We start from the raw sequence: 27,712 nt of genomic DNA, 5'->3' as shown, positions 1-27,712 counted from the left end.
AGATATGTGCAGTGATAGTACATGGATAGATTGATTTCGGCTGTTTAGCCGAAACTCTAGATTTGACGAAACAGAAATTACTAGATTAAATGAAATTCGGCCGTGATATGGCTGATTAGATCATTCCCCAGTGGAGTCGCCAAAAATCGTGTTAGCAACTTTTTTGACAAGTCGACAAGCACGATCGCAACACCTAAACGCCTTGCGGTGATATGGAGTCACCAACCACCTCGATCTAGCCAAAGGGCCAAATCAAGATGGGTTAACACGAAACATGCCTTCCCGAGCAAGGAAACCCGAGACCCGACGAAAACAGACTCGGACTCGGACCCTGCCGGTCTGACCGCCCACATACCTGCGGTCTGACCGGCCCTGTGAAGGAAACTCGGCACTTTTCAAACTTTGGCAATTTTCCTCTATTTCGTCTATAGGTGCCAAATTTGGGTGTAAACATTACCCATATTCATTTATATGTTAAAGAATCTAGACATATGTATGTGTTTAGGTTCATTAACATTTATATGTATGTGGACAATGTTAGAAAGTCTTACATTGTGAAACGGAGGGAGTAGTTTACTACCCCTCCATTCTACGTTATAAGCTTTTTGGGCGAAGCAAGAAGCCTTCGTCTGAATAGAAGGGGCCTTCGACCAAGGGTTTGGGAGACCTTGCGGCCCATGGGGGCCTTTCGTCATTAATGGGCCGGCCCAAGGAGATCGCTTGAGGGCCCATGAATACAAAAGAGACTGTGTACCCACACTAATGTCCATATCATAAAGGTATCCATGTAAATTCTCATATACTAACTAAACCCTAAAAGGTATGAGCATGTACTAAGACTATAATATTGCTCTTACTATTCCATCAACTCACTGAGTGAACCACGTCTTTCGATATGACGCAATTGTCTTTTGACAACAATATCTTTATCCAAAATTACAAATTATTTTATGGAAACTAAAGTTGCCATAGAATACAAATAGCTAATATCAACCCCTGATATTCCTTGCAAGAGATCTAAGGTTAAAACTACATATCACATAACAATTAATCAACAAATACATGACTGACATAGCTTTAACCTTCAAATGAAATGAGTGCTTGCACAACTGAGTTCATGTTTGGCCGCTTGCTCCTATCTTCCTCCAAGCATGAAAGAGCAATCTCAAGCATCAGCTTCACTTGTACATGGTTGAAATCACCGTTCAATCGGTAGTCCACAAGATCCTCGATAGATTTTTCTTCATTGGACTCCATCTTCTCACGTGTCACCCTAACAACTATCCTAATATCCATCTCACATACCTTGATCCCATGGATCACCCATTCCGAAATCCAAATCTCCTTCACTAGCTCAAGGAGTATTACTCCATAACTATACACATCAACCTTCTCTATAACCGGTAGGTTAGTAACGCACTCTGGAGCCATGTACCCTCTTGTCCCTCTGATCCGTGTCAAAATTGTATCTGAACCATCTCTCTTTAACAACTTAGACAAACCAAAATCCGTAATCTTAGGCTCCAAATCCTTATCCAACAAAATGTTCTCAGGCTTCAAGTCACAAGGAACAATCCATTCTGAACACTCACTGTGAAGGTAAGCCAGCCCTTAAGCCACACACAGAGCAATCCTGAACCGTTGATTCCAATCAAGCACATCATCATCAAATCCATCCCTACCAAACAACTTATGTGCAAGTGATCCATTCTCTATGTATTCAGAGACAAGAATCCTGTGCTTGCCTTGAGAGCAGCAACCCCACATTCTGACAAGGTTCATGTGATAGATCCTTCCAATCACACTCAGCTCCGCTTGGAACTCCTCCTCACTCTACCGGCTCACGTTCTTGAGCACCTTCACGGCCACCGCCCTCTCGTCGTCGAGCACGCCCTTGTACACCACGCCAGAGCCGCCGCGGCCGATCACGCCGGTGAAGCTCGCCGTGGCTTTCTTGATGTCACCGAGGGGTCACATCAAGAAAAGGTTAGAATGTTACCGAGCAGTGGCGGATCTACGAATTTTTCTAAGCCCGGGCAAGCCTAGCGATGGGTAGAAGGTGTACTTAAATCTATATAAGTACATAAACCATTTAATATATATTATATAGTCTTGTATTATCTTAAAATTGAAAAAACAGATGATCAACTAGTAAATTAATTAAGAAAGTAATTAGCTACTACTACTCAACTGCATGTACGCCTGAACCCTGTAACTAAGTACTAGTCACTGCAGTATGGTGCACTGAATGAGACGAAGTGATGGTAACAAGTAACAAGTGCTCCTTCACTGTTGATTCATGCGGCGGAGCTCGGGCAGCTGCCCATGCTAGCCGGGCGGCGGCGGAGCCCAGGCAGCTGCCCATGCTAGCCGGGCGCTGGCTCCGCCGCTGTTACCGAGGGTCTTCTCTCTGGCATATAGAAGCTTGCTGCAGAACTTTCTCACATGTATGATTGTGAAAATGAGGACATGGTGGTGGGTTTTGGAACCCACTTGCAATTCCAGCCATACCTTCCTCTATGGTATGGTATGTGTGACGTGATAAATATTCATCTAGCTCAGCTAAACCCTTAGCCATGTCCTCTTCCTGGACAACCTCCTCCTCCTCCTCCTCCTCCTCCTCCAGTAGTACATGAAGGGCAAGAACAACTGGATGTATTCCTTTATTTAATTTCTTCATGATAGGATGATTCTTCAAAATAGAATGAATACCCCTCTCCAGATCTGCTTCTTCCTCTTCATGAGTCATATTCCCAATAGAACAAATGTCCTCATCCACCACATCCTCATCCACCTCCAAATCCAATTTCTCAAACCTAAACAACACATTACAATCCAATTAGTAATCATATTAAAAAAAATTGTCCCTATTAATTTAGAGATGATTGTAATGACAACAAAATCTTGCGGTTATATGACATTTTATTAACAACATGCACTATTTTCTTAGACTAAACATGGCATGCATTAAATTAATGCCAATTATCTTCATATGAAGATTAATGCATGGTGCACGAGTCAAAATATGAAGAAATACATGAACGCAAAAACAAATACTCACAATTGTGACATCCAATGCGGTAATTCGTCTTGTTCATGCAAGCCAGCAGCATCCACGTTGACCCTAAATAAATATAGCATTGCATTAACGTTAGCATGTTGCTAATTAATCTTGCTTTGAGAAACTACAATGCATGGATCTAAATAAATCAAAAGGAACGCATAGTTTTAATATGGCATGGTTAGAAGATAACCCTTATAAGGTTTTCAGCAGGTGATCATATTTTCACACACATAAAGAATAGAAACCATTTTTCATCTCATGTCAAGCATGCAATTTTTGCCAAAAGCAAAAAACAGTGCCCTGATATAAATAGACCAATTGATAGAAGTGAAATGCGTTAAGCATATAGTAACAAAACAGCAATATAATATCAAGGATAAGCTTATGAATTGGCAATACCCAAAGCATAAAGAATCATGATTTGCAGATTAACAAACAGGATAAGTAAACCATAAACAGCATGGGAACATCTACTTAGCAGAAGAAAACTGAAGGAAGAGATAAGATGAACATACATGGTGGAATCCTGCTGGATTACTGCAGTTGATTCGGAGGTCACTGTTTCAGCATCAGCCGTAGGCATTTGCTCCGCTAGCCTGAAGAACACAAGATGAACATATATATATAAGTCATCAAGAATGCATCCTATTGCACGAGAGCAACTGAGCAAGCAAGCAAACAACGGCAAGCGCAGACGTAAGTGCCTGGTTTCTTCCCCAATTGCCTCCCGCAGCCGTGGGTCGTCTGGCAGAGAAGAGCTGCTCCGGCTCGTCGGCGTCTCCTCGTCATCGTCGGCGGGATCCATGGCGGAGTGGATCTGTGGATGGATGGGTGGAGGCGAAGCCGCAGGCCGCAGCTAGAGCTAGGTAGGAGGAGGAAGGAGCGAGCCCTAGCTAGGTGAAGTAGGTCCCTTTTCGTTCGAGGAAGACGAAGGGGAAGGGAAGGCACATTGCGAAATTTGATATTTTACCATCGTTAGGCAGCTGGATTCGCCGAAAATATCATTATCAATTGATGAGAGGCTTCACTCATATGCCATTTTCTTCTAATTCTCTCTTTCGTCTTATTATTATTGACTAAAATACTCCTAGTTGAATCAATTTAAGTATATAAAAAAATACGTAGATTATAAAGTAAATATACCAAAATAGTTTTACATGTTATTTTTTTTCTCTACACCATATTACATAGTATGCGGCGTATTATCTCCACAACATAAAAAAAAACACTCTCAACTGAAACTCTCATAAAAAATACGTAATTATTTTTTATTTATGCTGTGAAGATAGTGTCTTATACTCTGTAATTTGGTTTAAAGAAAAAAAAACATATATATTGCATGTCAATATATTTGTGCGATATGTACTCTGTAATCTACATATTTGCTTTACTTGAATTAATTCAACTAGGGGTATTTTGGTCAGTAAATATAAGAGTAAAAAGAGAATTGGAAGAAAATGGTGTTTCGGCAAAACCCCTCAATTGAGAATGGTATTTCGGCGAATCCCAACTATAAGTGATATTTGGGTGAAACCCTATTTTGACGATGGTATTATGCCAATTTTCTCCTAGCTATGTAGTGTTATCATGGCGCATGGGCCTTTGGGATTCGGCCCAGTTTCCACTGTTTTGGGCCAATAAGTTCATCTGAGGTCCTTAAGTTGTCAGCGAATCTGATTTTCGTCCTTTATCCAGAAAACGATACAACGGGTTCCTCAACTGTTAAAACCGATGCAATATAGGTCACATGGCGGTTTGAACGGCGATTTTAGCTAACATGGCATTGACGTGACAATTTAATTTGAAAAATATTAAAAACTGTGACCCCACATATTAGTTACACCAAAATAATGAATTAAAAAATGGTGGGTTCATGTGGACCCCATAGGTTCTCAACCCCCCCCCCTCCCGGTTTTGCTACTGGGAAAGAGTAGCATGTAGGGGTTGGGTGGGGGGGGTGATCGCCCGAGCGGTCACCCACCCATTAGCACCCCTCTTCCTCCTCCCTCTCGGCCTCTCCACGTTAATGCCACGTGTAAACTCATAATTACAAAAGCCACAATAGATCGACAAATTTTCTAATGGAGCAAGCATGCATACACACGGCTAGGTTAAATCTATAACTAATATAAATATTCGTATTTTTCCGGTGGTCACATCTAATTTTCGTCCGTTTATCTTCCATACACAATCCGATTCGGTTAGCAATAGCCATGGAAAAAAATTGCAAAAAAAAACGGCAGTCGCCGACACCCGCCTCCACGCTGTCCGGGCCGCCGCACCTCCCCTCCCCTCGATCTAGCGGAGGGAAGGGCATCGCTAGCCCTCCCGCCGCCGCCACACAGAGAGAAAGGGGGAGAAGTGGAGAGAGTGGGGGTGGGGCGTCGCGCTGTGGGGAGGGCGGCGCTGCTCGCTGGGGGGAGTGCGCGCCGCCGCCGCTGCCGCCGCCGCTCGCTGTGGGGGAAGGCGGCGCCGCCGCCACACCCCGCCGCACCCCGCCGTCGCCGCACCGTGCCAGCGAGAAGGGAGGGACGGCGCCGGTGGCGGGGGAGTCAGCCGGCTGGGGGGAGGGGGAGAGGCGCCGGTGGGGAGAGGGAGAGGGGGAGGAGGAGGCGGCGTTGGGGGCGGGGAAGGAGGAGGCGGCCGGCTCGGCTCGGCTGGGGCGGGAGGGTGAGGGGGAGGGTTAGGGTTAGGGTTAGGTTTTCATCAATTTTAAACTGATCTGAGGCGTCCATCAAAACGAACAGCTGAGATCGATCGAGGGTTTGGGCCACACCACTTGGGCCGCACGTGGGCCGGCGGTCCACTAAGCGAGAGAGGAGGAGTATGGGGGTATGGGGTATCAAGTAGACTTTGCTCTCTTGCGGGCTGAAAAAGGCCCATAGAGAAAAAATGATTTTTATTTCAATAAATGCTAAAATGATATTTGTATTATCAAAATTAGCAATTAAGCTATGTAAATTCCAAGAAAATTTCAATGAGTGTAATTAATATAGAAAATTTAATAAAAGTTAAATCCAACCATAACATTTTATTTCTTACACTTACTTTACTTATAAATTAATTTAATTATATACCTACCTACTTAAAAAATACCCAAATATTAGAATTTAATTAGAATTTAATATGTTTTAATTCAATTTTATCTGTTTTTTTTCTTTTCTGGCAACGCAAGACCACTTTTGCTATAATTTAAAAGAGTGTAATTAATATTGTAGAAAATTTTATATTTCATTAAATTATAATTCATTTTCTTCATATTAATAGTTCAAATCAAATTTCAGTCACCGTATCATTACCCGGTGCAACGCACGGGCATTTTGCTACTCCCTCCATTTCACAATGTAAGTCATTCTAGCATTTTTCATATTCATATTGATGGTAATGAATCTAGATATACATATCTATCTAGATTCATTAACATCAATATGAATGTGGGAAATGCTAAAATGACTTAGATCATGAAACGGAGGAAGTAGTTAAATTAAATGAATGAAGAAGTAAAATTTTGAAAGATCATCATCGTTACCTTTTATCTCCTGATGATTGATGATGATTCATTGAACATAAATAGATCGGCCGATCGATCGATGTCCTGCAGCTGACGAACTTTTATCTCATGCACCCTGCACGTATATATGCGCGCGCGGGGCAAGTTGTAGTTGAGTATATATTCTGATCACGAGCGCGCACCGGCCGGCTTGGAAACGGACTAGGCATTAATTATACGAATCGGAGTAGCTAGGCACTGCTATTCACGTTCGCGCTCGATCGGATGCGTCTCCGCGGCCGATCGATCCAACACGCGTACGTATGCTTTTCAGATTATTTGCTTCACATTTTAAAAAATATATTTTCTTGTATTGCTCAGATCAATTTGTTTTTAAGTTCTTTCTAAAAAAAGCTTATTTATCAATATATTTAATATTTTCCTCCAATCAAGTAGATAATCCGTAGTACAATACTCTCGATAATTTGTTTCAAACTAAGCCTTAATGTTAGGCCACTAAAAACATAATACTCCCTCCATAATATAAGGCGCACACGTATTCCAAGATTCAACCTTTAAAATATACATTTGACCAACATTTAATATAATATGAAACGAATTTTATTTGTTAAAAATTATATCGTTGGATTGGCATTTAAATATACTTTCATATGGTTATAATTTTGTTGCTAGAAACTTTATAGTATATGAGAAATTATAAATTAAAGATTAGTTTTGAACACCGTGTCAATTTTGACCGCGCCTTATATTATGGGATAGAGGAAATAAAGAAAATATAGTAATAATAAATAATTGCTAGTGGATCTATACACTCAAATGTTTGGCTACGTGGATTGGATCACACTCATGTCTGAATTAAATAATAGATGCATCCCAGACAAAGAGATTGTTGGATTTCATGAATCATTTAGAAAAGAAAAGGTTATGTGATTACATAAATATATTTCATTAGTTCGAATCCTCAAAACTCTACACCCTCCCGTTCGGAACTATCATTGACCATTATCACTCTTTATCTCTCTACACCACTCATCATTGTTTTTCTTATTTAGCAGCTATTGTCTAATCGATCTCATCTAGTCTCCGCGCCACATCCGTTCTCTCCCTTTGTCAAGCTCTTCTCCCCCCCCCCCCCCTTTCTCTCTGATCTTTCATCTCATTCTCTAATCACACTACTGTCGAATTTGACACTGCCCAAACATCAAGTTTATCGCCCTACCACTTGCCTTGCCCATATCTTTGGTGGCGTCATGCCATCCCTTCCTCACTATGTTGTGTAGCTAGGTAATAGACATCTCTTAAGCCCAAAGAAAATCCCACCACAACACACCCCCATCTCCACCCTTACCCTACCCTACCACATGCTCCTCGACAAGCTAGGATAAATAGTAAGGTGAAAATGATTTTTTTGCAATTTTTTAATCAAATACTTAGCAAATCCCTTAAATTAAATAAATCAAAGTTAATGAAATATCTTCATCTAAAAATAAGAATTAGTTTACGGAAACTAAACTTGTCATAGAATACAAATAGCCAATATCAATCTCTAATACGTACTCTTGCAAGGATCTAAGGTTAAAACTACTTATCACATAACAATTAATCAACAAATACATATTAACAATGCACTAGATGACACATACTGACATAGCTTTAACCTTCAACCGAGATGAGTGATTGCACAACTGAGTTCATGTTTGGCCGCTTGCTCCTATCTTCCTCCAAGCATGAAATGGCAATCTCAAGCATCAGCTTCACTTGTACATGGTTGAAATCACCATTCAATCGATAGTCCACAAGATCCTCAATAGATCTCTTTTCATTGGACTCCATCTTCTGACGTGTCGCCCTAACAACCATCCTAATATCCATCTCACATACCTTGATCCCATGGATCACCCATTCCGAAATCCTAATCCCCTTCACTAGCTCAAGGAGTATCACTCCGTAACTATACACATCAACCTTCTTTGTAAATGGTAAATTAGTAACCCACTCTGGAGCCATGTACCCTCTTGTCCCTCTAATCCTTGTCAAAATTGCATCTGAACCATCTCTGTTTAACAACTTAGACAACCCAAAATCTGTAATCTTGGGCTCCAAATCCTTATCCAACAAAATGTTCTCAGGCTTCATGTCACAATGAACAATCCATTCTGAGCACTCACTGTGAAGGTAAGCCAACCCTTTAGCCACACCCAGAGCAATCCTGAACCTTTGATTCCAATCAAGCACATCATCATCAAATCCATGATCAAACAATCTTTGTGCAAGTGATCCATTCTCTATGTATTCAGAGACAAGAATCCTGTGCTTGGCTTGAGAGCAGCAACCCCACATTCTGACAAGGTTCATGTGATAGATCCTTCCAATCACACTCAGCTCTGCTTGGAACTCCTCCTCACTCTGCCGGCTCACGTTCTTGAGCACCTTCACGGCCACCACTCTCTCGTCGTCAGGCACGCCCTTGTACACCACGCCGGAGCCGCCGCGGCCGATCACGCCGGTGAAGTTCGCCGTGGCTTTCTTGATGTCAGCGTAGGTGTACCTCTGGAAATGGCTCGTGATCAGCTTGTAGCCTTCTTGATCAATAGCGTACACCCGTGAATGCCGGAACAATCCTTTGCTTGAGAAGAGCCAGCAGCCGAACCCGATGACGATGGCCTCGACGACGAGCAACGCTGACAAGAATCCGTACAGGTATGGCCACACCGGCTTACCGGCGTCGTGAGATGACAGTGAAGAGGAGACGTTGAGGAGAACCTTTCTGTTGCTGTCGCCGGTGGCGGCGGCGGCGCAGCCGGCGATGTCTTCTTGGATGGCGAGGCCACCGCCGCCGCCGTCGCCGCCGCGCTGCCATTGGTGGACATGAAACTCCGGCACGTCGAAGTCGGCGGGGACCTTGATGTACACCGTTCCCGGCAAGCCGGGGAACGTCTTGCCGTTGAAGAGGACGCTCTTGAGGTAGCACTCCATGTGCTCCTTGTACTGGAACACCACGCACGCGCAGTTGTCGAGGCACTTGTTGGCGCAGTCGCCGAGCGGCATGACCTCGCCGTCGTTGAGGTCGTAGCCCCAGAAGTCGCTGTGCGGCAGCGCCACCAGCTTCGCCGGCCGGCCGCACTCGAGCCGGAACGTCGGCCTGCACCCCCTGCTCCAGTCGCTCGCGTCGACGCGCTCGTGCCCCGGCGCGCAGACGCACACCGGCGCCGGCGAGTAGAGGCACACGGCGTTGGCGCCGCACACGCCGTGGATGTTGCACGGGTTGCCGAACGCCATCCACGACACCGACCACGTTCCCGTCGCGTCGTCCAGGCTGTACGCCCTGAGGTTGCCGTCCGTGTCCAGCGTCAGCCGCCTCCTGACGCCGGCGGCGCCGAGGTCGGCGGCCTCGAAGGTGGTGCCGTCGCTGGAGAGGAACTGCCCGAGCGCGTCCATGGCGGCCTCGCGGGAGAAGTTGTAGATCTTGCGGTTGTTCTGCCAGTAGCTGAAGTAAGGGTTGGGCCAGTAGATGCTGGAGAAGTTGCCGTTGTCGTAGAAGAGGGAGAGCATGGCGTAGTCGCTGAACCCGAGGCTGTAGTAGCCGGCGGAGAGCAGCCGGTCGCGCGACACCAGCCGCGTCGCCGGGAGCAGCGTGTCGGTGGGGAAGTCGAAGCTCTGCCACAGCGTCTTGCCGCCGGCGTCCTCGACCACCAGGTTGCCGGTGTCGTGGAGCCGGACGCGGGCGCCGCCGCTGCCACCGGCGGCGGGGGTGGAGGAGTTCCAGACCACCTCGCCGCCGTAGTCGGTGAGGACGAGCGCGCCGCGGCGCGCGTCGAGCGTGACGCGCGCGCCCTTGCTGTGCACGGGGCGCGCCCGAGCCGCGGTCCAGACGACGGCGCGGTCGGCGGCGCGCGCGAACCAGACGGAGAAGGTGAAGATGGTGGGAGACGCGTCGTAGAAGCCGGCGGCGAACGTGCCGTCCGGCGAGCGCAGGACGTCGGTGGCGTGGTCCTCGACGGCGATCGAGGCGCCCCGGGCGAGCCATTCACGCGCCGCGTCGACGCGCCGTGGACATGGACGCGGCGAAGAGCTTAGCGTGATGATCACAAGCAACGCGAAGGTTGCAAGGCGAGAGTTCATCATGGCACATCAATCAGGATGTTGATTCTGACAGGACTGAGATTAGGATGTTGATTTGGACTGTATAGTGATTACGGTTAATTTTTTTGTCACACAAGTCAAGAGTTTTGTGCGTTCCATCGCCTGGGCACCAGTGACTACCACTAATTAAGATAGTAATATGGTAATAGACTAGTGTTAGTGAAAGCGATTTGACTTAGATCTGAGTATTGTATATGCATAACGAGGTGTACATGCACGTTGCGTCCAATGGAGTTTGTGTGCATCTGAACTCTGAAATTCTAAACTTCTGCTTAAAGAAAGCTGGGTGAGAAGATAGTAGTTCTGTTCACAGCAGTAATTGGGACTACGATTGATTAATAGAATTATGGGGCAATTTCATTTTTCCCCCACTTTCATCTCTAATATTAATTTGCCCCTACTTTTTAGGGTTTTTGTTTTTGCCCCCACTTTTTGAACCGAAAAATACTTTTGCCCCTGCTTTGGATGGAGGAGTTAACGGTGTTAAATATGACATTTATACCCTCTCCCATATCTATTCATTAATTGTGTTTTTGCCCCTATTATGCATGGCTTTGGAAAATTATTTTTGTGAATATGTTTAAAATTAAATGATTGATTTGGACAGATTTTGACATTACAATTGGGACATAATTTGAATTTGATGGAATTTTGACAAAATTTCGGCAGCATTTTGACAGAAATTGAGCAAAAATTTTGACAAAATTTCAACAACATTTTACACAATCATATGAAGTCATATCAGCCTTGCATCGTTGACAATACCACACTTGGCATACAGATTAATCAGGGCATTGCTCACATGCGAATTGTCCACCAACACAACCTTTTCCGCATACACATGAACCCTCCTCCCAAGAGCAAGCGCCCCAATCTCTGCACAAGCGGTTAGAACACTGACTATGGTGAATCCATCTGGCGCAAAGTTGACGCCCAGCATCTCCCGGAAGACAGTGAGAACCTCGTTAGGGCGCCCGTTGGCCGCAAAGCTGTTGAGCATCGAATTCCACGAGACGAGGTTCTGCCCATGCACCGGCATTTCATCGAACACCTTGTGCACGCTCTCGAACAGGCCACACGCGCCGTAGTGATGAACGGGCGAGTTTTGGACGAACCCGTTCTTGGCGGCCTCGGTATGGAGGCACTCCCCTTCGCGGAGCGCGAGGAGGCGCGCGCAAGCCTGGAGCAGCGACGGGTAGGTGTGCGTGTCGGGCGGCGCGAGGCGGCGGCGGTGGAGCTCGAGCGCGACGCACGGGCGGAACGAGCCCGCAGCGATGCGGTGCACGGTGTTGAGGGGGAACGGGTCTAGTGGCCCGTGCGGGAGGAGGCGGGAGAGTACCGCCACGGCGTAGCGGAGCGGCGGCGCGCGGAGGACGGCGAGGTGGAAGAGGAGGTGCTTGGCGAGGAGCGGGTGGGAGGTGGGCACACCGGCCCGGAGCGCCCGCGCATGGATCTGCTTGGCGGCAGCGAGGGATGGCGCGGCGAGGTGGACGGGATCGCCTCGCTCCTCCAACCACCCTATCAGCCACCGCCGCCGCCGCCTAGCCCTCTCCCCCCAGCCTAGCCCTCTCGCCGCCGCCGACCCCTCTCCTGCTCGCCGGTGGGAGGAGCTGTGCTCTAGCCGACGCCGCCGCCGCCTGTAGACTCGAGAGAGAAGTAGCGAGATTGGGGGAAAGAATCGGTTCTCTGTTAGACTAGTGCCAGGGGTAAAAAAGTAGAACACAAATTCGAAAAAAAATTATTTTACTGCCATATAGCCGGTCCCACTAACTTCCATCCAAAGCAGTAAAGGTCTCTTCCGGTTCAAAAAAAAAAAGTTAGGAGAAAAAACAAAAACCCTAAAAAGTAGAGGCAAAATCAATATTGGAGATGAAAGTGGGGGCAAAAACGAAATTGTCCCTAGAATTAGAATTATAGAAGCAATGTTTGTATCATACCAGCAGCTGTGCAGTATCAAATGCAGGATGAGCTGAGCAGACAGGAAAGGTTTTGACTGTCAGTTAATGTTGGATGATTTTTTAGTCAACACTTGGTTTGATGATCTGTACCGTTGACTTTGTAAACAAATGATCTATATTCTACTGTATGATAAGGCTGAGGTGCTTTGCGGACAAGCATTAATCAGCCATCAATCAAGCCAATGGAGAAGTTCCATGTAGTTTCAGGATTGGGACACCTCACAGATTTTCAGCGAGTAAATGCATCATCACAGCAGCTACAATAACAGACTATAAGAACATATTTTAAGGAGATAAAATAGTGAGCAGAGCTGAACTCAGCTGCGTCTGGAGAAATTTACAATATGTCACTCAATAGAGGTACTCTAACCGAATGTCACTATTTAGGATGTTCTTATAAAAATGCCACTCAATAAAGACTCGTTCTTAATAAAATGCCACTTTAGGCTATTTTGAGGCTTTTAATCGCAAAAGATGTGCGGAATGACAAAAATACCCATGTGTCCTTCCCTGCGGCGATAACGACTCCTTCTCAGCGTTGGCGCTGCGGTGGGGCGGCGGGGCGGCGGTGGCGGCGTCGGCCCCTAGCGCGACCGAGAGGAAATCGGCCGCGCGTGGACGGGCGACGCCGCGACGGTAGCGCGGCCGGCCGGGGGCGCGCAGACGGGGCGGCGTCGGCCCCTAGCTCCTCTCAACTGCGCGCGGTCGAGCGACAGCGACGGCAGCGGCAGCTGGGCGAGCGCGCGCCGACAGGGCGGCGGTGGCGGCGTCGGCCCCTAGCGTGCCAAGAAGAAGTCGTGAGAAAGAGAAGAGACGCATTCTCCAGATCTAAACGATCCTAAGGGTATTTCGGTCATTTCGCGAGCGTAGTGTGAGAAAAAATTAAAAATATAAGCAAATAAAAAATGTCTCAAAATAGCCCAAAGTAGCATTTTATTAAGAAACAGTCTCTATTGAGTGGCATTTTTATAAGAACATCCTAGAAAGCGGTCTTCTGTTAAAGCCACATCTACTAAGTAGCATATTGTTAAGGGCTTGTTCACTTTGAAGCCATTTTCAACCTTACCAAATTTTGGTAAAGTTATCAAAAAAGTGGCTACATTTAGTTTGCTGTCAAATTTTGGTAACTATATAAGAAATCCTACCAAAATTTTGGCAAGTCAACTATACCAAAATTTTGGCATTACCAAAATTTGGTAAGGTTTTTTTTTCGCATCAAAGTGAACCGGCACTAAATTTCTCCACCTAGATCTGCACCTGCACCTGTACCTGTACTTGTTCTACTTATTGTTGTGCGAAGTCCAGACCCAATTCCAGGCTCAATCGTATCGGCATCGGTCTCAGGTAATGGGCCTAATTCCAGGCCCAACAGTAAGCAATGCAGTTCGGTCATGGGCTCTTCCTCCTCCTATGCGTATAGCCGTATAGGAATAGTCGTGTCGCGCCTGGATTAGGACCGCGCTATAAAATTTAAAAATCAAGGGGTTTTTTCGCAAAACGACGCGCCCTAACAACCCACCCCGCAAGTCGGCAACCCTAGCCACCGCCGCCAGTCCCCTCCTCCCCCGCGCTCTCCCTCTCCCCATCACGCCGCCGCCGCCGTCGCGTCGCCGTCCCCGACGCCTCCGCCTCCCTCTCCCGCCGTTCGCCGCCTCCTTTGCCGACCGCCACCGCCCCGCGCCGCCTTCCCCGCCTCCGCCTCCGCGCATCGCAACGCAACCTCAGGCGCAGAGGCGGCGACTTGACTCCCCCCCTCCCCGCCCTCTCGCTCTAGGGTTTCCTCCCCTCCCCGTCATCAGCCGCCACCCCACCCCCTCCCCCGCCGGGCTTCGCCATGTACGGTCACCGCGGGTAAGCCAAGCCCCTCCTCTTCTCTCTTATTCCTGATTAATCTCCGCAATTCCATCCCGCCGATTCATCCATTGCTTTCTTTTTTTCCTACAATACTTGCTTGCTTACGCGATCTCATCAATTTCTCGATTCTTTTAGGGATAATTTCTAAGTAGGTCACTTTGCTTTGCTACCATGATATGATATGATATCATCTGCCTAGGATTTAGGATACATGTACAGCTTCCCCCTTACAAGACCAAACCTCTCTCCCCCCAATAAATAAATAAATAAATCGGAGGCAGTAATACATCCAAATTGATGTTTCATCAACTGCACCAGCATCCCAACTGTGGTTTGTAAGATTCTTTTCTACTGATATGTGTCATCCAGTAGTTTGAGTATTTCTTCTATTCATATGCTGTCAACATTTAATTAGTTTTTGTTTATGTCCACTAATGCGTTCGCATTTTGACTCCATTCACCTTTTTAAGCCTTAAGTCATGTTTAGATTACTAGTATTTCTTATCTGTGCAGTTATCTTTATGTTTGGGTTATTTTATATGAAATGGGGATTGAGAGATGGGGGGATCGTCTCCTTTTTTTTTCTTTTCTCTTTTTGGGACTCTGGATTATCTGAAGGGCAATGATGGGAGGCGGGGGGGTTTCGGATGGGTACGAGGGATCAAAGAGGCCACGAATGATCGAATCCAATCCATACTTCGCAGTGACCGCAGGCAGTCCCTTGGATGTCTCAAAGAGGGCCAGGATGATGGAACCAGCCCCTCCCTATTTCGGAGCCATGGGCAGCAGCGCTGCTGGTGGCACCAGTGCCTTCTACCAGCCCTACGGCACCAACTTACCTGGTGCAGGGGCTAACAGTGCCATCCAGAACTTTCCAGGGGTCCGTCTACGAGGGCTCCCCTTTGACTGCGACGATCTTGACATCTGCAAGTTCTTTGTTGGGCTGGACATAGTGGACTGCCTCTTGGTTCACAAGAATGGCCGCTTCACCGGCGAGGCTTTTGTCGTATTCCCATCAGCCATGCAAGCAGAGTTTGCACTGCACCGCAACCGGCAGAACATGGGCAGGAGGTATGTTGAGGTGTTCAGATGCAAGAAGCAAGAGTACTACAGTGCAATAGCTGCTGAAGTGAACCAGGGCGGCTTCTTCGACTCGGAGTACCGTCACTCCCCACCTCCTCCACGGCCCAAGAAACCAGCTGAAGACAAGAGCAGCATGGAGTATACTGAGGTGCTCAAGCTCCGTGGCCTGCCCTACTCTGCTACCACTGAAGAAATCATCAAGTTCTTTGTGGAGTACGAGCTGACGGACGAAAATGTGCACATCGTGTACCGTCCAGATGGTAAGGCCACTGGAGAAGCCTATGTGGAGTTCCCGACAGCAGAGGTTGCGAAGACAGCCATGTGCAAGGACAAGATGACCATTGGGACAAGGTACGTGGAGCTGTTCCCATCAACCCCAGAGGAGGCCAGCAGGGCGAAATCGCGAGTCAGGCAATGAATTATTTGATCCAGTCATCTACTTTGCCCTGGCCTTGAGCAGCTGTGTTCCAGTTTAGCTTTCGCCTTGCATGCTTAAACTGTATCCCTCGCCTTTAGGTTTGTGTGTGTGTGTTTTAGTATGCATCATGTTGCTACCGTGCCACAACCCGTTGGTGTGGTGACTTTATAAGAACCCGAATTGCATTTTTAAAAGAAGTGGTGTATTATGAGATGCCTGCACTTTAACAGCAGTTGCGCCTGGTTGGATGCATTTTATATGGCAATGGCATGATCATTGTTTTCCTTCTGAGTTTGCGACAGATGTTCTACTGTATCCCCTTCTTTTTGGTGAAGCAGGGGATGAAGCTCGCACTAACTCTGTTCCAAAAGTTGGTTGTTAATTAATATGAATATGCATAAACATAACGAGGTGTACATCAGTACATGCACGTTGCGGCCCATGGATTGTGTGTGCATCTGGGATACGGTTTTCCCGATTCCTATGATCTATCCAATATGCTAACTCTGAAACTCTAAGCTTCAGCTTAAAGAAAGCTGGGTGAGAAGATAGTAGTAGCTTTTTAATTCTGTTCACATCACTAATTGGGACTACCCCCGGACTACGATTGGTTAAGACCCTGTTTAGATGGGACTAAAACTTTTAAGTCTCTATCACATCGGATGTTTGGACACTAATTATAAATATTAAACGTAGACTATTAATAAAACCCATCCATGATCTTGGACTAATTCGCGAGACGAATCTATTGAGCCTAATTAATCCATGATTAGTCTATGTAATGCTAAAATAAATATTATCTAATTATGGATTAATTAGGTTTAAAAAATTTGTCTCGTAAATTAGCTTTTATTTATATAATTAGTTTTATAAGTAGTCTATATTTAATATTCTAAATTAGTGTCTAAATACAGAGACTAAAGTTAAAATCTTTGTATCCAAACACCACCTAATAGAAGCAATGTTTGTAACATACCAGCACCAGCAGCTGTGCAGTGTCAAATGCAGGATGAGCTGAGCAGACAGGAAAGATTTTGATTGTCAGTTGATGCTGGATGATTTCTTAATCAACACTTGGTTTGATGATCTGTACCGTTGACTTTGTAAACAAAATATCTATATTCTCATGTATGATAAGGCTGAGGTGCTTTGCAGACAAGCATTAATCAGCCATCAATCAGCCAATGGAGAAGTTCCATGTAGTTTCAGGATTGGGACACCTCACAGATTTTCAGCGAGTCAATGCATCATCAGTCAGGACAAACACACATGAAAAATTGATGGAGTTCATCAACAATATTGTAATGCTAGCCACCTCAAGAATCTCAGTTATCTAAAAATAATTACATAACTGCGAAATGGCTATGAGTAATAACATTCAAACAATAGCTACACAACCTATTCTCTATAGGATGGATTTGATACAACGTCTGATCTCTATTGGATCTGATACAACTTCTGATAGAACCCCCTACTCATTGGGTAGTCACACTCTTTGCCAGATTCCTTGGTTGATCAACATCAAATCCTCGAAGAACTGTCAGATGGTATGCGAGCAGCTGAAGGAACAAATAACAATACACTCAGTAAATGAAATTGTTTCACAAATGATAAAGCATAAGTAGAAGTTCTGGAATTTGATGAAATTAAACAATTCAAACAATGTGCAAACCTGTAACGGAATTATGTTAATCACTGGCTGGAGACAGTCAGCGACCTCTGGAACTTCAATAACCCTGCAAGATCCACTAGGGCAAACTGCAGATGCGTCTCCCTTTGAGCACATCACTATCAGACGCCCCTTGCGAGAAAGGAGCTGCTGAATCACTGACTGTTGCTTGCTGCAAGAGGTGAAGATGTTTAGAGGAACTCCTTGAAAAATGAAAAGAAAATGAACGTGCTCTGCAGTCTGTCCAAAGCGCTTACCTGAAGCACGCATCACGTGTAGCAATGACGATGATCGGAAGGTTTTCATCCACTAGTGCAAGTGGTCCATGCTTCATTTCACCAGCAAGCATGCCTTCGCTGTGCATCAGAGCAACCTCCTTAACTTTAAGAGCACCCTCTAAGGCAGTGGCATAGTTATAACCTCTGCCAAACACAAGGAGAGACTCTGAATCGATCAAGGAAGAGGCAAGTTCCTTCATCTCGGTATCAAGTTTTAAAACCTCGCTGACATTGCCTGTGTAGTAAAATAGACAAATTTGGAAAACGTTGTTCAAAAGAAACAATTTCCTAGACTAAATAATGCATTTGTTGATCTAACACGACATACTTGGAAGATTGGAAAGACCACCGATGATAGCTTGACGTCTAACTTGGGTGGATATTTGATCAGATCCAACAGCCAAGGCCACCATCACCATGACTACTATTTGACTTGTATATGCCTGCAAGATATGAGATATTGTTAGGAATCAAGACGACCAAAAAAAGGTTGAAGCATGAGAATAGACAGAAATTAACCTTGGTACTAGCAACACCTATCTCACAACCAGCATTGATATGAACTCCACAATGTGTTCTTCTTGATAGTGTGCTTCCTACGGTATTTGTTATGCCAACACAAAGTGCTCCATTTTCTAGTGCATAATCAAGAGCAAGGAGGGTATCTGCTGTCTCCCCTGACTGGCTAACGAAAACTGCAGTGTCTTCCCTGTAGATGGGACCTTGTCTGTCCAGCAAGTCACTTGCAACCTCCATAGTCACAGGAATACCTATTGTCCAAATAATGCAAGGAAGAAGTATCTGGGTCAAGAAACAGGTAGCTAATACATATTGTCACTGATGTTGACATCTAAAATTTCTACATAAGGAGTCAGGACAATAAGTTGGCATACCAGTTAATTCCTCCACAAAAGGTCTTGCAGCCAAGGCAGCATTGTAACTTGTACCACAGCCAATGAAAACTAACCTTCTACTGCGCCTAATAGTTTTGAGGTACTCCTTTTCCTTTAATCCTCCTAAAAGAACACCACTATCCTTCACTCTACCCCTCATGGTTGTTGTTAATGAATGTGGCTGTTCATGGATTTCCTTTTGCATGAAGTGGTCATAACTTCCTTTCTTTATCTGCTCAACTTCCATCTCAAGGACAGACAATGCTCGTTGCACAGAAGCTGGCTTCTCTTTCTCATGGTCAAACTTAAGGATAGACACACTGCCATCCTGCAATGGCCAAATTGTTAAAGCTTGGACAAGGCATCAAATGTAAGGCTAATGATGTCAAAGAAACAAAAGAACTGTTGCACTAGCGTGTTCACATATTATTTCAGTCAATAAAAAACCAGTGACACAATAAAAGTACAATTGTCAAATTGGCAGAAAAAATGGTATATAGGAAATAGATAACTTTAGGTCTAGAAAAGATAGATTGCCCCCCATTAAAAATGATCTTTCTTTCTAAAAAAGAAAGTAAAGGCAAAATAGAACAGATAAGGCAGGTGAATCAACAGAGAAAGCTGAAGAGTACCTTAATATGAACAATTTCATCATCTTCGATAGCCAAATAATTCTTGGTATGCTCCACAATAGCAAATAAATCACTAGAGAAGAATAATTCTTTGGGCTTCCCGTTTGTTGTCAGAGCTTTGACATCATGAAATGGTTTCCCACTATTTTGGCCACTTAATTCCTGAAAATAGAGACAACAGTTACAAATATAAAAAAAATGTTTCCAAGTCAAAAGGAAGCAGAATATTTATAGTATCTATAAATATGTGTAAAAAAATGATTACACAAAAGATAACTTCTAACCAAACCAACATCACCATACAAGAAAATTATTTAATCTGCAAGCAATCTACTGCACAGTTTCTCACGTTTGCATTTTTATAGAACAAAACATGTGGCAGTTAACCAGAGCAAGTAGTTCGTAGTTACTCTATTAAGTGTGGATTTTATCGCAGGTTCCACTCTATGGGAAGAAAAAAATGGTAGTTCTTAGCACCTTTTGACAAGCCAACATTTGTGAGAAAATGCACTTCATGTTTTCTAGTTTGACACTTTTACCTAATACATGTTTGAAGCAAATGGAGATAAGAACGGTGAAGAGACAACAGAGTTAAAGTTAACTTTTGATGTTAGGTCTAGTACTACATAATAAAGTCAACTTGAACAGCAAAAGATGTAGCTCAAGAGCATAACACATAATTCTTACACAAAATAAAAATCACTGTTTTACTATGCTTGATTAGAACCTAGCTGATAGTTTAAGACAAACCAGGATGCACTTACATTGACACCGAGTATCAGTGTGCTGCCCCGTTTGCATGCAATCAATTCATTGGGGTAGTGTGGGCTTTTAAAGATAAGTGCGTAGGCTCCTTCAAGCTGCCTCATGACTTCCATAACAACTTGGCTAAATGTCACATCACCTGAGAAAATAATAAAAAGTTGCCTTAACTAGAACTAGTACAGTAAGACCAACATATAGAATCTAGTTACCGATTTCTTTTCCTTTTGAATTTTGTAAGAATTCTCCTGCCTTGTTAAGAGTAATGTATTGCCTAAATAAAAATTTCTGAGCGCGAAAAGCATAATAAGGTATATTTATTGCCTCATCTAGTTCTTAGGTGGCAAATCTAGTTTCCAACATAGATCATAGTAGTATAATTCTTGCTCCAAAGAAATGATAATATAATTATAACTTGAGAATGAAAGGTTTAGCTAAAGATCAGGGAGTACATCTTGTCTGTTGTCAAGAATATAAATACCTTCTTCATCATGCGCCTTATCAAAAACAAACTTTGCCAACTTAGGGATGACTTCTGTGTCAGTATCAGACTCAAAGGTGAACCCGTGCCGGATTAGTGTCTCTTTCAGAACCTGAGCAGATACATCAGAAATACCAAGTTATGATGGAAATTTATCTGTTTACATCATTATCATCTCTTGCTACATTAATTTGAGATGGTATCATGAGGTTACACATGATCATGAAACCAAGTTTGAGATGGTTGGCTGATTCATAAATGTCTAATAAACTTATTGTGAATTCCGTATATTGTCATTTGCCACTTCTATAAGATAATACTCTGCATTACAACGACAATAATCTAGCAAAATGAGATAGAACTCACTGATATTCTAGTTGCTAGTTAATCTACAGCAGTTATTTTATTCCAGTAAAAGCATATGAGCTTTCAACTAAACGGCAGATTATTTAACAACAATAGTGAGGCGTCTATGGAGATTGGAGACAGCCCATGTGCAGGGCTTGGAAGATAACATGTTGGCCAATAGCATAAATCCACCATGGTTGCAATAATGCATGTGGATTCCCCAGCTGTAAAGATGATGAGAGAAATACTATACAAGAATTCTAGTACAATATCAGAACTTCAGAAGAGCAAGGTAAACAAGAACCTCGTAGTTTGTGATGATGCCATTGTGGACGACCAAGAACTCATCGCCGGCACCAGAAGATTGGGGGTGGCTGTTCCTTGGGGCAGGCACACCATGCGTGGCCCACCTGGTGTGGGCAATTCCAGCATGCACATTGAAGGCGGCGTCCAGGTTCACATCCTTCTCATCAACCTCTGAAAAATACACAAACATCCAACATGACAAAAGATAGAGTACAAGAGAGCACCAAAATTGTAGCCGAGACTAATTGTATACGGTATAAATCGTCAGGAAATCCGGAGAGAAAGGAAATCAGCTCTCCAAGTGGTAAATTGAATAAATCACCGAAAATGCCATAAACCCAAGAAGATTTAGAGTTGATCCGAATGGGTCAAATTCTACCTTTTCTGAGGAGATCCAGAATTTTGGGAGCTATGCTATGCCAATCCCAAAAATGCAAAGTGCGAACAGAAGAATTTCCCTCGCAAGGATAACTAAACCCAAAATCGCTAAACGACATAATGATATTCCCCAAAATGTGATATGGATCCCAATCAAAATCCAAAGCTTTTACCAAGTGATACAGCCAAGTCAGACCACATAGCACATGAAAATCGTGCAAAAATCCATCCCAAGAACCCAAAATTCAACCCATTTTTCAGCATAATCAGGAGGGAAAAGGCACTGACCGGAGTAGACGGATCGTACGAGGTTCTCGATCTTGCCCTCCTGGCGGAACACCAGCGGGGACGCCCCGGCATAGGCCGGCACCGCCGTAGAAGAAGAAGAAGCGCAGGAGGGAACGTCGGCGTCGACGGCGATGCCGGAGGAGTCGTAGCCGCGGTACTCGAGGCGGCGGAGGCCATTGAAGAGGACCTCGAGGATGTAGCGGCGCTCCCGCGACACATTGTAGTTGAGGTACGCGAAGATCCCGCACATCGTGCGCCGCGCCGCGCTGGGCTGGGCTTCTAGAAGCTTCCAGAAGTTTCCGGGTTCGGGAGAGAGAGAGAGAGGGAGGACGCGGTTACGACGGCGGCGAGGAGTCGCCGGCCGAGGCGGAGGAAGAAGAGGAGAAAAAGGCCGCGTTTTTTTTTTTTTTTTTTGATAGGAGAAGGCCGCGTATTTGGGTAGGCGGAGTCAAAGCCCAAATTTTATACTGATCGAGTACAGCAAGACAGGCTGACGTGTAGCCTGTGACCCAGTAACCGCACGATTTGGATCGGACGGCTACTGTAGCGCACAGCTCTTCGAAAGGAAAAATGGAAATCTAGGTGCTCCTTATTCCCTCGAGTTCCATTTTAAATACAATAAATTTCCATGCCTAACTTTGATCATATATCTTATTTGATTTTATTTATAATTAGTATTTTTATTATTATAAGATGATAACACATAAATAGTACTTTATGCGAAACTTATGTTTTTAACTGTTTTAAAAAAATATTTTAAATAAGACAAACAGTTAAAGTTAGACACGGACCTCCTTAAAATGGAAGGGAGTGAGTGAGTACTCATTACGGGCGGCTGTCACTTGTCATCACGTCAATGTTAATACATGTGTAGTACGTGTTAAAAAAAATGCTAATACATGTGTAGATTTGTCATGCTTGTGCCACGCGTCGCGTTTCTGATTAATTTGGACGTCGATTTTTACTCGTAGTTGCAGTAGATGACAACTGAGTGCGTGTTTTAAGCCATAGTATGGATCAGATATTTTTTGAAGAGAAATATGCATACGTGTTAGGATTTTCAGTCGTGTTAATTTGACACTGAGAGATTGTGTTTATTGCTAGTTGGAGTGATTAAAGTTGTAGATTAGATGGAATGGATGCATGGAGTAACCCAAGTCAGAGTAGCAAGGTCTGGGACTGGTCAGCAAAGGGCAGCGTGGACGTAGCTCCTCTTTCTTTTCTTGCTTGACTCATTCTCCCTAAAAATCTCCAACCATCTGCCTACCAGTTTCCAAGAAACAAACAAGTAACCCCCATGTTTCTGAAATTTGATACTTGTCTATTTTGCTTATGTCAAGTATATAGTAATGACTAAACTACGTTCTCATGCGATACCACGTGATTAATCAAGTGTATAACTGGTCTACTATTTCTTTCTCTAATGGGCACTACCCGAGTTTTAAAAACACACACCCAAATGAATAATACGATAATTATCACTGGATTGATGTTGCTTCAGTTTCCAGCCTCCCGAAAAGAAGCTTCCATTACTCCAAAGAACTGTTCACTAGAGTACAGATAAACAGAGGGAACCATACCACCAGTCCAGAGGGACCCAACGCAGGGCCAAACGTCACCATTTCATGGGCAATATTGTTACAAGCTCTAGGACAGAACGTACATCTCTTTACTACATCAAAACGGAAACAAAGTCCCTAGCTTCACGGATAACAACAGCATTTGAACCGTCATCTCATAAATTTGTCATCCTTAAGAGCTTGGAACAGTTAGTTGCTTAGATTCGGTTTCTGATATAATCTGACTTGTACAAAGCAAATCGCCAATTAAGAGCTCCAATACCATAGCTTCTGCTTGTAACATATCTTTGTAAATAAATTCATTGATCTTTCAGCTCCTTGACAGCACTGCATCTTTTATCATACACTTACATGGAGTTCTGCCCTGCAGGGGATCACAGAGCAGAGCATAGTACAGTCAAGAATAATACAGGGAAGCATATACTCCTCTTCGTCCCAATTTAAATGCAACCATGATTTTCTGTGTCCAACTTTGATCATCTGTCTTATTTAAAAACAATGAAAAAAATAAAAAAAACACAAGTCACGCATAAAGTACTATTCATGTTTTATAATCTCATAACAACAAAAATACTAATTATAAAAAAACAAATTAAATAAGACGGACGATTAAAATTAAGCATGGAAACTTATGGTTGCTCTTAAAATGGAACGGATGGAGTATTTCCAGCGGGGATCACGGATGGATATACATAAAGTACAGCAGATATATTGGGGGCGCCGGCCAGTCCTCAGCTTTGTCCACACCTGTTTCTCAACATTTTTCTATGTTAGTTGCTCCTAACTTGGCCTAATGTCCTCCATCTCCAACAACACAAGAGTACAAGACAAGTACTACAACGGCAACAACTATGCATGACATCAAAACGAAAGCTGGGACCTCGTCGATCAAAGCTAAGCACAGGCACATAACACCCTCAATGCAACCAGCAGCAGCGAGGAGGCCATGCTGCCATGAATCATGATCATGGCGTCATCACAGGAGTTCGAGGCTAATGACCCACAGCAGCTGCACGCCAAGCCCAAGAGGCTCTACCAAGTCTGGAAGGGAAACAACGTACCTGCTCTTTCTTTCTTTCTTTCTTGCTCCAGCGATCTGGCTTCAGCTTCTTCAACTTCATAGCAGCGAGGTAGACTGATTTTCCTTCATTTTGCAGATATTCCTGTGTGGTGGACGCCTTATTATTGGCCCGGATGCAGCCTCCCTGCTGCTTTCCATGTTTCTCATCCTTGGCCCGGCCATCGTCTTCAGCTATCAGATGGAGTCCACAATCCACCGCTCTCAACAACGGATGCATCGAGCTGCACAGCTGATAGTCATCATCACAACAGCAGCGGTTAGTGAATCCCCAAATCATTTATAAGTTGCTTCTTCACATATAATTTTGATTGCCAATCCGTTCTCTAGTGACATATACCAAACAATTAATCCGCATGGTAGTCACAGTGATTTCAGCTTCAATATCTGAAACTGAAATCAGTCAATCAGGGGTTCAAGATTCCACAAGTCTAATTTCCACTATACAACATGTCTAGCACTGTACAGTCATGTGAATTTCACCTTCAAATTGCAGGACCTTTTCTTCCTCTTCATGACATCAGCCAGGGACCCAGGGATAGTGCCAAGGAACACAAGAGCACCACCTGAAGTCGATGAATTTCTTGGCTCAACCACACCATCGATGGAGTGGAGCTCAGGGAGAACTCCGCGGATGAGGTTCCGTAGGTCAAAGGATGTTACAGTCAATGGCTTCACGGTGAAGGTGAAGTTTTGCGAGACCTGCCTAAGGTACCGCCCACCACGATCCTCACATTGCTCCATCTGCAACAACTGTGTTGAAAAGTTTGATCACCACTGTCCATGGGTCGGCCAATGCATTGGACTTGTAAGTAAACAATCAATGATGCAGTAATCAGTATAGTCATCAGCCTAATTCAATGTGCAGTTCCAGTACTATTTGTTTCCATAGTGTTTTTAGAAATATGGTAGAGTATAACCACTATGCAATGAATTTCTCTTAAAAAAAGCTCTATGGAATGAATGAACTTACTTTCAAGTTTCCATAAGATGCTGGTAAATATGCCAAAAGAGTTCTTCCCTCTCCAATGGTTAATGTCCAGCCAAATTCCTTCCAGTCATCTTCAGCATTTGACTATTTATAAGTTATTCATAAAGCTACAGAGCTTAACAAGACATTTAGACTTGAATTTGTGAGTTATAACTTTACTTTTTAGCTAAAAGGACTCCTCAATCATCTAAGTTGAATTACACCAGGCTCAATGTAAGCTATTTTTTAATTACAAAATCATCAAGAATGAGTTTTAACTAGTTCCACTGTTTGACTAGACGTGCAGATAAGGTTAGGCACCTATGGGAACAGAACAACGAAATTTTCAGAGCAAGACCTAAACTGTACCTAACATACATTTTTTAGGACTAAAGCACATATTTCGAAAAGAATTTCTCGCAATTAATGCAGTGAACCTAAGGTCAAGGAATAACTTATGTGAAAGAGCAGGTTAACCAAGCACTAATGATCATCTGAACTCTATATTTCAGCAACTCACAAATCTCTTATACAGAAATGATGTTAAAGTATTCTTAAGTGCGTGATCAATCATTGCACTCTCGGATGGTTTCCACTTGCTTATCAAAATCATGCCATTTTCTATTTTTTCTTGCAGAGGAACTACCGCTACTTCTTTCTGTTTGTAGCGACATCGACTTTCCTGTGCATATTTGTTTTCATCTTTTCATGGGTGAATGTCTACTATGAAAGGGGATACAATGGCGGATCCATCTGGAAGGCTTTGCGAAAGGAAGTATACTCATTTGTGCTAATCATATATACTTTTATCGTTGTATGGTTTGTTGGTGGTCTCACAGTATTTCATCTTTATCTGATCAGTACTAATCAGGTAAACCTACTTTCTTCTTTAGCTATTCTAGAGACTTTGCTATAGTTACTGGTTCTCTTATACTGTAATTCAGTAAATGCATTTTAATGAGTAGACAGTATTAAGAGTTTGAGATAGTTCTGATAACTTCAACTAGCAGCTCCATACACGGTGTTTAGTTGTGTACTGAATGTCTAACTAGATCCAACTGCAAATTCTGCAGACAACATATGAAAACTTCAGATACCACTACAACAAGAAGGACAACCCCTACCAAAAGAGCATTGCAGCAAACTTTGTAGATGTGTTCTTCACCAAGATCCCTCCACCCCAGAACAATTTCCGTTCATGGGTAGGTGAGGGCGCACTGGAAGCTGGATTTTATACTCCATATATTGCGCTGGATTTGACTGATCCAAGGGAAAAGATTGATTTAGAGATGGGAAACAAGGATATACTTGTTGGGGGTATTCAGATCCCAACAGTGCTTCAGAACATAGACTATGGTTCCTTTGAAGATAATCCAGATGACAAGAACAGGAATGAAGATGATAGACTAGTGCCTTTTGCTTCAACTTGGGCACAACAAGCAAATGAAGGTGCTCGAACATCTGAAATAGCTACTGTAGAATATAAGGACGAAATAAGTGAAGATGGTGGTAAGGAAATTATTAGTTCAAACACAAGTTCAGAACAAACATCAATAGAAGCTAATGCAGCAGCATCTGAGGATGAAAGCAATGAGGACAATGCTGGAAAAAGTAACAGTTCAGATAGAAGTTCTACCCAAAATTTGGGGGATGTGAACTATAGCTCTGTATTACTCATCTAAATTGATAATCTGTTCATATACATGGCCATTATGAGTTGACATTATTCTTAGCATTACACATGATAAATAAAAACAGAAAATGAATGACTGTATGCCTCAGCCAAAATTTTTAGAATGTATTAGTTTACGTCTAGAAGCCCATGTTGCACTGTTCACGCTTTCCTGCACTATATGTTTCTAATTTCTGTAGCATGTGGGCCGTAATGTGGACATAAAAAGAAAAGAGTTCTGTTGATTGATTACTACCTTAATGATGCAACAGTTCAGATTGCTCTACTGCCTTTATGGTACTACAAAGGTGAAGCTAACGATGCAGATGTGGAGCAAGTCACAGAA

The 27,712-nt window shown here is 43.9% G+C and overlaps 5 protein-coding genes and 1 pseudogene across 7 annotated transcripts; 2 read left to right on the top strand and 4 right to left on the bottom strand.

The window, feature by feature from the left end:
* Nucleotides 1–1,077: 1,077 nt before the first annotated feature.
* On the bottom strand, nt 1,078–3,869 carry LOC127757336 (putative receptor protein kinase ZmPK1; annotated as a pseudogene).
* A 4,359-nt stretch (nt 3,870–8,228) lies between these two features.
* On the bottom strand, nt 8,229–10,700 carry LOC127757334 (putative receptor protein kinase ZmPK1). Its single transcript, XM_052282845.1, has one exon. The coding sequence runs from the start codon at nt 10,698–10,700 to the stop codon at nt 8,229–8,231; it is 2,472 nt and encodes an 823-aa protein (XP_052138805.1).
* A 691-nt stretch (nt 10,701–11,391) lies between these two features.
* Nucleotides 11,392–12,382, bottom strand: LOC127757661 (pentatricopeptide repeat-containing protein At4g21065-like). The gene has a single exon (XM_052283227.1). The coding sequence runs from the start codon at nt 11,755–11,757 to the stop codon at nt 11,455–11,457; it is 303 nt and encodes a 100-aa protein (XP_052139187.1). The 5' UTR covers nt 11,758–12,382; the 3' UTR covers nt 11,392–11,454.
* A 1,824-nt stretch (nt 12,383–14,206) lies between these two features.
* On the top strand, nt 14,207–16,242 carry LOC127757239 (uncharacterized). 2 transcript variants are annotated; one of them, XM_052282714.1, is made up of 2 exons: nt 14,207–14,527; nt 15,149–16,242. In XM_052282714.1, exons 1-2 carry the CDS (start codon nt 14,511–14,513, stop codon nt 16,029–16,031), a joined length of 900 nt encoding a protein of 299 aa, XP_052138674.1. In that variant the 5' UTR covers nt 14,207–14,510; the 3' UTR covers nt 16,032–16,242. The 2 variants fall into 2 exon arrangements, with proteins under 2 accessions (XP_052138674.1, XP_052138675.1); XM_052282715.1 differs by having other exon boundaries at nt 14,208–14,527; nt 15,235–16,242.
* A 1,059-nt stretch (nt 16,243–17,301) lies between these two features.
* On the bottom strand, nt 17,302–22,502 carry LOC127757238 (glutamine--fructose-6-phosphate aminotransferase [isomerizing] 1-like). Its single transcript, XM_052282713.1, has 11 exons — nt 22,067–22,502; nt 21,399–21,571; nt 20,747–20,858; nt 20,268–20,407; nt 19,504–19,665; nt 18,872–19,199; nt 18,498–18,748; nt 18,307–18,421; nt 17,958–18,213; nt 17,704–17,872; nt 17,302–17,590 (listed from the first exon to the last, which is right to left on the bottom strand). The coding sequence occupies exons 1-11, from the start codon at nt 22,314–22,316 to the stop codon at nt 17,507–17,509; spliced, it is 2,040 nt and encodes a 679-aa protein (XP_052138673.1). The 5' UTR covers nt 22,317–22,502; the 3' UTR covers nt 17,302–17,506.
* Nucleotides 22,503–24,420: 1,918 nt separating this feature from the next.
* Nucleotides 24,421–27,609, top strand: LOC127758209 (probable protein S-acyltransferase 1). Of its 2 annotated transcripts, none has more exons than XM_052283833.1 (5): nt 24,421–24,776; nt 24,899–24,983; nt 25,221–25,532; nt 26,332–26,565; nt 26,768–27,609. In XM_052283833.1, the coding sequence occupies exons 2-5, from the start codon at nt 24,906–24,908 to the stop codon at nt 27,374–27,376; spliced, it is 1,233 nt and encodes a 410-aa protein (XP_052139793.1). In that variant the 5' UTR covers nt 24,421–24,776; nt 24,899–24,905; the 3' UTR covers nt 27,377–27,609. The 2 variants fall into 2 exon arrangements, with proteins under 2 accessions (XP_052139793.1, XP_052139792.1); XM_052283832.1 differs by having other exon boundaries at nt 24,422–24,703; nt 24,804–24,983.
* Nucleotides 27,610–27,712: the final 103 nt, after the last annotated feature.

The sequence above is a fragment of the Oryza glaberrima genome, chromosome 12 (genome assembly GCF_000147395.1).
Source record: "Oryza glaberrima chromosome 12, OglaRS2, whole genome shotgun sequence".
Classification (NCBI taxonomy): Eukaryota; Viridiplantae; Streptophyta; class Magnoliopsida; order Poales; family Poaceae; genus Oryza; species Oryza glaberrima.
Note: the sequence above shows the minus strand (reverse complement) of the source record. Positions and strands in the feature narration are given on the sequence as shown.